The sequence below is a fragment of the Podarcis cretensis genome (assembly GCF_951804945.1).
Source record: "Podarcis cretensis genome assembly, chromosome: 13".
NCBI classification, from domain to species: domain Eukaryota; kingdom Metazoa; phylum Chordata; class Lepidosauria; order Squamata; family Lacertidae; genus Podarcis; species Podarcis cretensis.
In genome coordinates, this window is record NC_137182.1 from 17,952,276 (window position 1) to 17,965,233 (window position 12,958).

At 41.8% G+C, this 12,958-nt stretch overlaps 1 protein-coding gene across 1 annotated transcript; it reads left to right on the forward strand.

Annotated features, from left to right (window-relative positions):
• Positions 1–2,143: 2,143 nt before the first annotated feature.
• Positions 2,144–11,555, forward strand: LOC307200537 (vomeronasal type-2 receptor 26-like; the record flags this gene model as incomplete). Its single annotated transcript, XM_079949073.1, has 7 exons — positions 2,144–2,263; positions 3,106–3,344; positions 5,573–5,855; positions 6,653–7,510; positions 8,499–8,726; positions 9,285–9,411; positions 10,631–11,555. 7 exons carry the CDS (start codon positions 2,144–2,146, stop codon positions 11,527–11,529), a joined length of 2,754 nt encoding a protein of 917 aa, XP_079805199.1. The 3' UTR covers positions 11,530–11,555.
• Positions 11,556–12,958: the final 1,403 nt, after the last annotated feature.

Genomic DNA, 12,958 nt, shown 5'->3' on the forward strand with positions numbered 1-12,958 from the left:
ATTATAAATAGCAACGGGGAAAGTGGGCAACCCTGTCTTGTGCCCTTCGCTACCGTTATTTCTTCTGACACCACGTTATTTATAATCAATTTGGCCTTTTGCTCCGTATATATTGCCTTTATTCCGTTGAAAAAGTTCATGCCAACCTCCATATGTTCTAACTGTTTTAGTAGAAAATCCCAAAGTATATTATCAAATGCTTTCTCTGCATCCACGAACATCAGTATGGCTTGCTTATCATACCTGGCAGACAAGTATTCTATAGAATTTATTATATTTCTAATATTATCTTTCATTTGCCTGCCCGGCAGAAAGCCCGCCTGATCTCCCTGGATATATTCTGACCATATGTTTTTAACTCTACTTGCCAGTATTCCTGCGAAGATTTTATAATCAAAATTTAACAGCGAAATCGGCCTGTAGTTCTTAACTTGCGACAGATCTGAATCTTGTTTTGGGATTAAAGTAATGAAAGCATCCTTCCAAGTATCTGGTATTTCTTTTTCTTTCAAAATATTATTCATTACTTCTCTCAGTGGTGCCAATAAAATATTTTCCATTTCTTTATAGTAGCTTGCCGTGAAGCCATCTGGGCCCGGGGCTTTCCCTCTTTTTAATTGTGTCCTTTGTTTTGTTGTTGTTGCTGTTGTAGTTGTCCTCTCTTGAGGTGTAAGGCTGTCAAAGGCTAGGAATTATCCTATAAATAAAACTCTGCTAGTACATTAACTTTATATAGATTCCTTAAATCTCCCATATATTCCCAGAACAAAATTTTGATGTGGTTTTAAGATTAAACTATAATGATCCAAATAGTTTGTTGTGTTCAAACTCAATCTTCTTTGGAAATGCGTATTTTGGTAAAGGGCCCTTTTCAACCGTTTTGGGTTTTTTTTGGGGGGGGGAGGCAGTCTCCTCACTTTCCTCCTGCTCTGCTTCTTCTGCCCACTAGAAAGAGTGAGCTGCCTGCTCCAACAAATGGCTTTTGGCCATGTTTTCACAGTGACCGTTTCTTGTGTGCTTGCCAAAACTATCACAGTGGCTGTGGCCTTTGTGGCCACCAAACCAGGATCCAGAATGAGGAAATGGGTGGGGAAAAGACTGGCTAGTTTCATTGTTTTTTCTTGCTCCCTTATCCAAGCGGGCATTTGCAGTGTGTGGTTAGGAACCTCTCCCCCATTCCCTGATTCTGATATGCACTCAATGATGAGAGAAATCATTCTAGGCTGCAACGAAGGGTCAGTTGCCCTGTTTTACTGTGTCCTGGGCTACATGGGCTTTTTGGCCATTATCAGATTTGTTATGGCCTTTTTTGCCAGGAAACTACCTGACAGCTTCAATGAGGCCAAATTCATCACCTTCAGCATGTTCTTGTTTTGTAGTGTTTGGATCTCATTTGTTCCAGTGTACCTGAGCACCAAGGGGAAATACATGGTGGCTGTGGAGATCTTCTCCATCTTGGCCTCCAGTGCTGGGATATTGTGTTCCATCTTTGCTCCCAAATGCTACATTATTATGCTGAGACCTGACCAGAATATCAGAGAGCATTTAATTATAAAGTGAATGAGAGAAAGCAATATTGTTTCAAAAAATAAATAAAGCTGTCTTCCAATCATCCCTTTCTAAGTAATTTTCTAGGTTTATTATGTCATAAACAGTATAGAAACATTCATGTCCAGTTTTAGACCTCCTATACTTACAGAGCAGGAAGTGCTATAAAAAGAACGCTGCTGACATATCAGCAAGAATGGTATGTCAGCACAAGTATGAGGCCTATTGATTTCAGTCATGTAAAAAGAAGCAGCTGTGAGGGAAGTGTGACTGGATCTCTCTGCAGTTTTATAATCTCTAGTTTATTACGATTTATACAAATCTTCCGAGAGCCCTCGTAAATCAGTCCTCCCTGGAACTCTCAGTTGGCGCTGCTAATTGCTGCTTCCTGGAAAAACACAGAAATCGAGGTGCTTTTACGACCTTCTTATGACGTTCCATTAATCTCCCGAAACGACTTGCATACGGAGACTCCTGGGCCCTCTCCGCCTCCGAGCCTGAACTTAACCCTTCCAGTTGTTCTGACTCTGCCTGTTCTGCTCCCTGTCCTCCCTTCTCCTGCATTCTTTCTCAGACAAGGTCCTCCTCCCCCTCCATGGGCTGGGAATGCAAACCTCTCCTATTGTCTCCCTTTCCTCCTTCCTCTACAGAGCCTTCCTCTTCACTTTCAGCCTCCAGCCTTTCCTCTAGTTCAGCATCGCTGGTGGGGCTCATGGTAGGTTGCTCAGAGTACTCTGAGGGCTCTCTGACATCAGGGAATAATAGGAAATTTAATGAATGAGATCATGAAGCTTGAAAGGAAGTGTAAAAGCTTTCTCACAATAATAATGCACAATAAAAGTAATGAGAATTATGAGAAAAATTGAGAACATACTGATCAATGAACTTCAGCAAACAAGACACCTCACTCCTAAATCAGAAGGGATAATAGAATAAAATTTAAGGTATATATTTTTCTTTTTAAATTGCTAAACCAGTGAGTACAATAATCAACACACACACACACACACACACGAGATAATTATGTAATGTGGTAAACCATGACAATATTTGTTGCTTACTATAAAGAAACAGAATGCTGTATCTTATGATAGAGACTTAATGAGCAATTCCATAGCAAAGTCTGCTGGGATGAGCAGGGTTAGTATCCAGTGGTTCCACCTCTGATCTATCCAGTACAGGCTGCTTTTGATGAAATGTCACAAACATGCTTTACTCCATTCTGTTGCTGTTCCTCACACAAAGGGACCTAGTTATTACCTCATATGTAATTATCACATTTGTCATGACCAAATCTCCTTTGGATAAGGTCCCCATAGATTTTCAGAGAACACAAGCAAAAGTCTTTAACTGGGTAGAAAAACCCTTCCTGCCATCCCAAACAAAGGGTGAGGGAAGAGTAAAAAACTAGATTTCTGCTTTTCTCTGGAAGAGTTGTAAGACAGGATTTTAATCTGCTTGTTGGTAGATAAGTGCTGTTTATGCCAGGGCAGAATATTGTAGTGAGGCTGGTTGTGAAGCAAATGGCCATTTTCCAGATGGAAATAAGGGTGACAGAAAAGAGAAAACATTTGCCTCAGTATGCTGATGTTTATTCTGCCCATTCTCTTCCTTTTGCCACATACAGTGTGCAAACATACGACTAGTTGCACCATCAGTTATATGCTTAGGATTCCACATGAATACTACTGGCCTGGTGACCTCATCATTGGTGGACTTACCTCTCACCTCTTTGTTGCTTTGGATAAAGAAGACTTCAATGAAATGCTAGCCACACATCAACTGCTTAATCTCCTGTAAGAACTTCAAATATCAAATCACCAGATGGTACAGAATCATTCCCCAACTCTAAGTATATTTGCTCTAAAGCAGGTTCCACTGATTTAAGTGGGATTTATTTCCAGGCAGTGGTGTGCATGTGGGGAAAACATTTTCAGTAGTTGAGGGAGGAGCTGGCACTGGATGTTTTGCTGCTGTAGGAAAAACTGAAGTGTCTCTCAACTTCTACACCTTCCTGATTGAAGATCAATGCCCATTGCCCGCAAGTGCCAGAGAAAATGATAATAATGGTGGTGGTGATGATAAAGTTAAAAAATATGGGGAGGGAGAGCAAAAAAAGGGGAATAAGGAAAATAAATTACATCCCTCTTCTGTGCAAAGCTACATGCAGCTTTATGTTAGGGTTGGCTGAGAGGAGATGAGGAGGAAAGTGACAGAGATCTGTGAGTGGAGAGGGGGGAGAGGCATCAAGAGAAAGGTGAAAAGGGCTCATTCACACTTAATTTTGCCCTGAATTTTCTAAAGTTCCATGTCTGGAAAGAACAGCCAAAATAGTGAAGGGGTTGAAGCCACTCTCCTATAAGGAAAGGTCACAACATTTGAGACTTTTTAGTGTAGAGAAATGGCGAGTAAAAGGAGATATGATAGAAGCGTATAAAATGATACCCGCTGTGGAGAAAGTGGATAGAGGGAAGTTTTCCTTCCCCTTTCATATGACTAGATTTTTTTTTTTTTGTCATTCTGTGAAGCTGAATGGTGAAAGAATCAGGACTGACAAAAGAAAGTGCTTCTTCACACAATGCACAGTTAAATTATGGGATGTGTTGATACCAGTTGTGCTGGTGGTGTCCAAGTGGTGTCCAACAGGCATGGCCCTAAAAGAAGATTAGGCAAAGCCATGCAGAATAGGACTATCAGTGGCTGCTAGTTATGATTGCTGCATACTAGTTATGATTGCTGCATACACAGTCTCCATTGTTGGAGACTATGTGCATCTCTCTACAAGTTGTTAGAAATTGTATGTGGGTAGAGCATTGCTGCACTCAGATCCTCCTTTTGGGCTTCTCATAATTATCTGGTTGGCCACTTAGAGGACAGAATGCAGGACTAAATAGGCCTTTGTAATGGTACAGCAGGATTCTTCTTGCTTTCATGTTCTCTGGAAGCCCTGACCTGCTTCACAGTGTGCTGGGGTGATAGGTAGGGGTGGAGAAGGAAACAGAAATCCTCCTGTCTCTGTGTTCTTCTTTAAGCCCTGCTAGCATTATTCCATCCTGATTCAAAAGTGTGTAAAGAAAGGAAGCCCTTCTTTGCTCTGAATATTGAATTGCACCTCAAAAGAGTTTGAAATGAAGATTCTTAAAAGCCCACCTCTCTTCTGAGGTGGACTTCTACCTCCTCCTCTTCTTCTGGCCTATTTAGTCCTGCATTTAGTCCAAATGAGAGCCAGTGTGGTGTAGTGGATAGACTCGTAATCTGGTGAACCGGGTTAGCGTCTCCGCTCCTCCACATGCAGCTGCTGGGTGACCTTGGGCTAGTCACACTTCTCTGAAGTCTCTCAGCCCCACTCACCCCACAGAGTGTTTGTTGTGGGGGAGGAAGGGAAATGAGAATGTTAGCCGCTTTGAGACCCCTTCGGGTAGTGATAAAGCGGGATATCAAATCCAAACTCTTCTCTTCTTCTTCTTCTTCATCCCAGGTTTTCTTATTTAAGTCAGGCTTAGAACAAAGTCCTGGTTAAAAATATGTCACATGAACTGAAAATGATGAGTTTTTATAAAGTGTCATCAAGCACATGTAAGACCCCAATGAAAATATCAGTATTGCCTTATTAGGGGTGGGGGAGAAATGGGGTGGGGGTGGGGGAGAAATTATATTCAGCTCACATTTAAACATGAACCTGCCAGAATTTACATGCTCCAAAACAATGCAAGAACCAAAATACAGCCACCCTTCAAAATTCACACTTATCTAAATTTTGCAACGTGGTTCTCAAGGCAAGTAATGTATATAAAAATGCATATACTGGCGTAAAGTGTCCACAAAATGCATATATTAGTAAAAGTAGCACGTGAAAACCACATTGTTTTTGTGTCAACATGTAAATATGTGTATATTAGGCAAAATTGCATAAAATGTGTGTATTAGGAGAAAATTGCATTAAAATGCTGAAGAATCTTCATGAGGCCTTAAAAAAAATCCGTAGTATATCTCCGAAGGATACAGCATAAAATTCTCGTTGCAGTGTTGTGCCAAAGAACTACCAGCATATTCTGGCCTTGGCCTTTGCTGTCAAGGAGATTAATGAGAACCCCAAGATTTTGCCTAACATCACATTGGGATTCCACATCTATGACAGCTACTTCAATCAAAGGATGACCTACTCGGCTGCTCTGAAACTTCCCTCCACAATTGTACCCAACTACAAGTGCAACACCCAGAAACATCTGATGGCAGTTATTGGGGGACTTGACTTTGATACCTCCATCTACTTGGCAGACATCTTGGGCGTCTACAAGATCCCACAGGTAAGATACTGCCTTGGGGATTTCACATACATCCACCATGATCTTTTCTATCCAGAGGTTCTGTACAATAGGTTTTGTACAATAGAGAAATAGTTATGACTTACAAAGGAGGGCAGTTTCTTCAGTGTCTGGATTCAGGGCTTTAAAAGTCAATATCAGGACTTTGAACTGAATCTGGAATTTGGACCATATGTCAAAATTGTGCCAGCTGTCTGTACCAGGTTACATGCCGGGGTCTCCTAACCAAACTGAAAATCAGGCTCGAGCAATTTAATACAACTCAGGGAGTACTGCATGGATTGGCGGAACATTTCTGCAGCCTATCATTAATTGGGGTATACCCAGGCCACTTTCCCTCAGCTGTGCGGTTCTCTGGCAGCACCCTCTACCTCAGTTCCCCTGTACCACCTGCCCCATCTCTCTAAAGTGTGCAGCTCAGAATGGGTTTCTGCAATACCTATTGGCTGGTTAGGCCTGCCCCCTGGGAAATCCCTGGACCCAGGCCTGCCTGCCATTGAGCCAATCTTCAGGCAGGCCTGCAATTCTCCACAGGAGGCCTCCAGATGATTGATATGGGGCAATGGCCAGGCTGCAATGTATGTAAGTGGACTTGCCTAGCCACCTTGCAAATAAATTAGAATGAATGATAAATAAATAGCTGACGTCATCTAACCGCCCACAAACTTTGTGAAAACAAATCATGGTGAATATTCAATAACTGTCTTTGCCACGACACCCACTAGAGATGCACATACCAATTCCTTGTACTATATTTATATCCCTTTATTTCCTTCTAGCTCACTTATGGTTCCTTTGCTCTACAGTATGCTGAACAAACCCAGTCCACTCCCTTTTACTGGATGGTGCCAAACGAAGCCCATCAGTACACTGGGATTGTTGAGTTACTTTTGCACTTTGGTTGGACGTGGGTTGGGTTGCTCAGTGGAGAGAATGACAGTGGAGAGAGATTTGTTCAGACCCTGAAACCTCTGCTGTCCCAGAAAGGTATTTGCTTGGCCTTCTCAGAGAAAACCCTGAAAACCACATATTTGACTGAGTATTATGCCATGTATTCCCAATGGATCCAAATCTATCATGTTGTTATGGAAAGTAAAGCCAAAGTTGTTGTTTTCTATGGAGAAACAAAGTGCATGCTTGGCTTGCGAATAATGGTAGCACTAGGCGAATTGGAAAATGTGACCAAAACATCTGTGGGCAAGGTATGGATTCTGACAGCACAGCTGGATTTCACAGCATTGGCCTATCAAATGAGCCTGGATATGCAAGTCTTCCAGGGTTCCCTCTCCTTTGCAGTTCATTCCAATGTGGTACAAGGATTCAAAGCCTTTCTTCGGGTCCATAATCCTTTTGAGGCAAATGGAAATGGCTTTGTCAACCAGTTCTGGGCAGAAGTATTTCTCTGTTTATTTCCAAACTCCAATACAGAGGAGCAGGCCAGTGGAATCTGCACCGGAGATGAAAAGCTGGAAGATCTCCCTTCATCTGGTTTTGAGATGAGCATAACTGGCCACAGCTACAGTGTCTATAATGCTGTCTATGCAACAGCACATGCTCTACATGCCATGCTGTTGCCCAAATACAGGGCAGCGGTGGAAGGAGGGATACAGGATCTTCAAATGCTACAGCCTTGGCAGGTAATGCCTTCAATGAGATACAATTTACCGTATTTTTTGCTCTATAAGACACACCAGACCACAAGACGCACCTAGTTTTTGGAGGAGGAAAACAAGAAAAAAAATATTCTGAATCTCAGAAGCCAGAACAGCTAGAGGGATCGCTGCGCAGTGAAAGCAGCAATCCCTCTTGCTGTTCTGGCTTCTGGGATAGCTGCGCAGCCTGCATTTGCTCCATAAGACACACACACATTTCCCCTTACTTTTTAGGAGGGAAAAAGTGAGCCTTATAGAGCAAAATATACGGTACTTGACATGGACAGTGACCTGGAAATTAGTGTAGATTACCATCCAGCACTCTGATCAGGTAAAATAAATGATAAAAAACGTAAACACCTCAGAATTGACATTTAATTTGTCCTTCCATGCTGGATGTTGGTTAAAAAAAAGACATTGGATAGGAAAACATTATTTTAAGCTACGTTGTGCTCAACATTTGCTTTTGGAAAGTGACAAAACTAATACAATTATTAAATCAAAAGTAATTACCCCTTGCAACACAGGACTCATCCATACTGCCATGTAATGTAGATAGTAACCTTCCCATACCTCCATTCATTCTCTGCTATCCATATGACAGTCTTCAAATCACTGTCTTCCCACACTTCCCTCCATCAGTCTGGACGTTCTCATTCTATGGATTCGTCAAAAAGAAAACGGCATGAGAAATTCTGGATTGAGGGAGGGAAAGTTGAAGTTGGTAGTGATTTTGAGGAGTGTAGCTTTGGGTACCTTTAGATTCTCACTTTTTCTGAAATTTGCTTGCACAAAGCTTACATGTTCGTCAATTCCACAACCATTTTCAAAACCCCAAAACATGCTACAAAGTGCTTTTATTTCTGCAAACCTAATATTCTGGCATGTGCATAGTATGGGGAGAAATTCACCCCAGAAAATATTGACCATTTGGAGGCATTACTTCATAGTTTCTGTTTTCCTTCCAATGCAGCTCCATCCCTTCCTTAGGAGTGTCTCCTTCAACAACTCTGCTGGAGAAACAGTATCTTTTGCTGAGAACAAGGAAGTACAAGCTGGCTTTGATATTACTAACATGGCCACTTTTCCAAATAACTCCTTCGTGAGAGTCAAGGTTGGAAGGGTGGATTTGGAGGCTGCCCCAGGTCAGGAATTCTCCATTGATGACAACAGAATGATTTGGCACAGAAGTTTTCACCAGGTGGGGCATAATTCCAACATCCATGAGATATAGGAAAACAAAATATTACGCACTTATCAATCATCAGCCCAGCACATACCTGGTTTTCCAGCATGGTTCAAAACATTTTCTGCATTACATTTGATGAGCTTCCTGGATCAGGCCAATGGCTGTCTGTGGTAAGTCTGCAAGCAGGAACTGAGTACAAAAGCTCTCTTTCCACTTGTGGTTCTCCTCTTATGGTTTCTCGGGTGCCTGAAGGGGGCTCAAAGATGGTCAGTTTGGTCCTGCCTTTGGAATAAGTACCGTATTTTTCGCTCTATAACACGCACCCGACCATAACACGCACGTAGTTTTTAGAGGAGGAAAATCCATAGGCATGCCACCCGTAGGCATTCCCTCCATAACACGCACAGACATTTCCCCTTACTTTCTAGGAGGAAAAAAGTGAGTGTTATGGTGCAAAAAATACGGTAGTTTAGTGTCTTCTTACTTCTAGCTGTGGGTTGGAAAACAGAAGGCAAACATGCTATGAATTTCTGTGTGCTAAAATTTTAAAGTATTTGGTTAAATGGGCAGGTTCCACCTCTTTCTGTGTGCAACCCAAGTTGTTCTCCTGGTTCCAGCAAGGAGAAGAAGGAGGGGGAGCCATTCTGCTGCTATGATTGTGCTCCATGTCCTCAAGGAAAGATTTCATCCCAAAAGGGTAAGAGACACAAGAGGTATACCTTTCAAACTATACGTCATGTTAGAAGTTGTTGAAAAGATTAAGCAAATAATTGGTACATATTATTTGACTGGAGAATGGCAGCACACATTTTTAGAGAACTACACATACCTCAGGGCAACAGTATTTATGTTCATTTGTTGGTGAAAGGAGTGAAATTTAGATAACCTTCCCATTCAAAGGGCAGCGAAATGAAATTTCTCCTCCATCCCTATTGGCAGACAGCCCCCATAAAGGAATATGGACGTTTCATAACAAGTAAAGTTTTATAAACCAAGATCTCATCTTTGTCAGAGATTAAAATGCAGCAATCAGTACTGAGGTACATGGAGCAGTGAACTGAGAATAAGACACCTTCCTTAGCTCTCGTGCTGAACAATTCATAGAAGGATGGTTTCTATTTATTGTTAGCCCCACTGACCAAGTAAAGTGCACAATGTAGTTTATGTTGGTGACAAGGAAAAAACAGGTATATAAAGGAGAATGCCAAGATTCAGGTATGGGGCAAGTACTCTTTGGTTAGAGAATCCCAGCAGAGTTTTAAATATTCAAATATTAAAAAATATTAAGAAAAGTAAAGCATGGCAATATAAGCTGTTAGAGCTTTAAAATATGCCCTTCTAAGTTCATTCCGAAAGACCACACATTGGTAAGTTAAAAATTGGGTTACTACTATTAAAATATGAAGTTCGTGTGCATTTCCACACATCAGTAAGAAAACCCAGGCGGTAAAACTTGGATTAGCTACAATAATAAAAGTACCTAAATTATTGGTATAAGGAGCACAAGAATGGCTTGTAACAGCCATGCAGTCTGATCTTGGAGCAAGTAGTTCAGACATCATCAAACTCTGAGCTTCTAATGTAGACTTAGGACTCGGAGGCTTGATTACCTAGTACCTCCCAAGATGAGCTAAGCCTGGCAGGACAGCTTACTCTATGGTCTTAACCCCTTCATTCATTAATTAGACTTAAGCCTGACTGGTTATCCCACAGCTTCTGAGGAGTTAGCAAGCCAATACAGAACACCCCACATAACCCATCACACAGCGCTGAGGTGGGTTTCTTGTGCATCACTTTGAATCTAGCCTGTTTGGAATCTTCTGTGATACTCCTAATCTAACCTGAAGAGACACTGCCAACATTAGTAGCTGCTTTTCAACATATCTGAAATCTGAGTGTTTTTCCTCTCTCTCCAGACATGGATGAATGTGTTTCATGCCGTGAAGATCACTATCCAAATAGGGACCAATCACAATGCATTCCAAAAACAATCAGCTTCCTGTCTTTTAAAACGCCTCTGGGGATAAGCTTAGCATGTTTTTCTCTTTTTCTCTCTTTCCTCACATTGGTGGTCCAAGCCATCTTCACTAAACATCAGGACACACCACTTGTCAGAGCAAACAATCGGGACCTCACCTACACTCTCCTCACTTTCCTCCTGCTCTGCTTCCTCTGCCCATTCATCTTCCTCAGCCCTCCAGGAAGAGTGAGCTGCCTGCTCCGACAAATGGCTTTTGGCCTTGTTTTCACAGTGACCGTTTCTTGTGTTCTGGCCAAAACGATCACGGTGGTTCTGGCCTTTGTGGCCACCAAACCAGGATCCCGAATGAGGAAGTGGGTGGGGAAAAGACTGGCAAGCGCCATTGTGATTTCTTGTTCCCTTATCCAAGTGGGCATTTGCACTGTGTGGTTAGGAATGTCTCCCCCATTCCCTGATTCCGACATGCACTCTGTGATGAGGGAAATCATTTTAGGCTGTAACGAAGGGTCAGTCGCCCTGCTTTACTGTGTCCTGGGCTACTTGGGCTTTTTGGCCATTATCAGCTTTGTTGTGGCCTTTTTTGCCAGGAAACTGCCTGACAGCTTTAATGAGGCCAAATTCATCACCTTCAGCATGGTGTTGTTTTGTAGTGTTTGGATCTCCTTTGTTCCAGTGTACCTAAGCACCAACGGGAAATACATGGTGGCTGTGGAGATCTTCTCCATCTTGGCTTCCAGTGCTGGCTTACTGGGCTCCATCTTTTTCCCAAAATGCTACATCATTTTGTTGAGACCTGATCTTAACAGCAAGGAGTGCTTAATAAAGAGAAAATAATAAATTATCCTATCATCTCTGTTTTTTATTCTAGTAGAAAATGGGCAATATAATTTCTCATTATCCTTATATAATTATATTGTGTGTGTTTTTAGCTTCAATTGCTATGTGCAATTTCTTTAACAATTCTCTGTGGTCTCTGTGAGACAGGGTTCCCTAATATTTTTGGACTCCGTGGTGCATTTGGAAAACAAGCTGTAATGGATACCACAAAATATTGAGGCCTGACTAGAATATGAGAGAATGATTGATTAGAAACCAAACGAGAAAACAATATATTGGGAGGCATTTTTTTTAAAAAATAAAAAAGATTCATCTCTTCGTTTCTTCCAAATCCTTTTTAAAATAAGTAAGGTTTCAGTTGAGCTGCTAGTATCGTGATAAACAAGTCTCATTTATTTCAGTAGTTGCAGATAATATTTGCTAGACCATTTGTGGGGTTCATTTTTACTTAAAGTTTAGTAGATAAAAAAGTTAGGGTTTTTAATGGCCTTATATTTATAAGATGGTAGGTTTCTGGCCACGCCCACGATCAATGGCGGTTGTTCGCAGGCCTCCAGGTGTTGTGAAGAAGTTCAGGCATGGGAGAGGTAGGAAATGAGGCATAAATCCTCTCGATGCTCTCCAGTGGGGTTTGGGGAGTTCACTGCATCCTGCAGTGTTGTGCAATTCTGTGTCTGCCAATTTAGAAGGCAGAACGGGAGTGATCTAGAAGTGTGTCCTTGCCATGGACAATCCTCTGTTACCGGCATGCTTTGTGGAAGGTTCCTCCTTAATCTGGATAATTGGCAATAATCAAGAGGTGTTCCTGAAGCAACATATGCAAATGGGCTGCAATTAATCAGCTGCCCAAAGAACTGGGAAGGTATTTTGAATGGTTTTCTGAAGCTTGAGAATCCTTACAACAGCCGTGAAAGGAAAGGGGGAGGAAAAGGTGCTTTGCGCTTTCTTATGGTTTTCTTTTTGTTCTCCTGTCCTCCTCTACACAATGAAGAGGTGTGTGTAGCTGCTACTTTGAAAAGGGGGGGTTTCCAATTTATTCTCTGCAAGGAATTTAATAAGGTTTTGCTATGCTGCCCCCCTCAGCTGAGGGTGAATGGATTTTATTTACGACCGCTTCTAAATGGGGGTGTTGCTGGGGGAATGCAGTGGGGAAAAGAAAAAATGACCCAAAGCTGGGCAGTTGTTGAAGGGAGGCTGAATATGAGGAAAGATTTTGCTGTGTGTTGTGTGCCAAGAAAGAGTTGCAGAGGGGAACTTAATGGCGGAAATCTGGAAAGTTCACTCTGCGAGTTATTTATGGCTGCGGTTCACATGTTAGTTTGATAACAGCGGAATGGAATGGAATGGAATATGACCTTGTATCACTCAGACAAATACTGCAAAAAAGGAACAAGAAGAGAAACAACTGAACTCTTTCAACACAGCA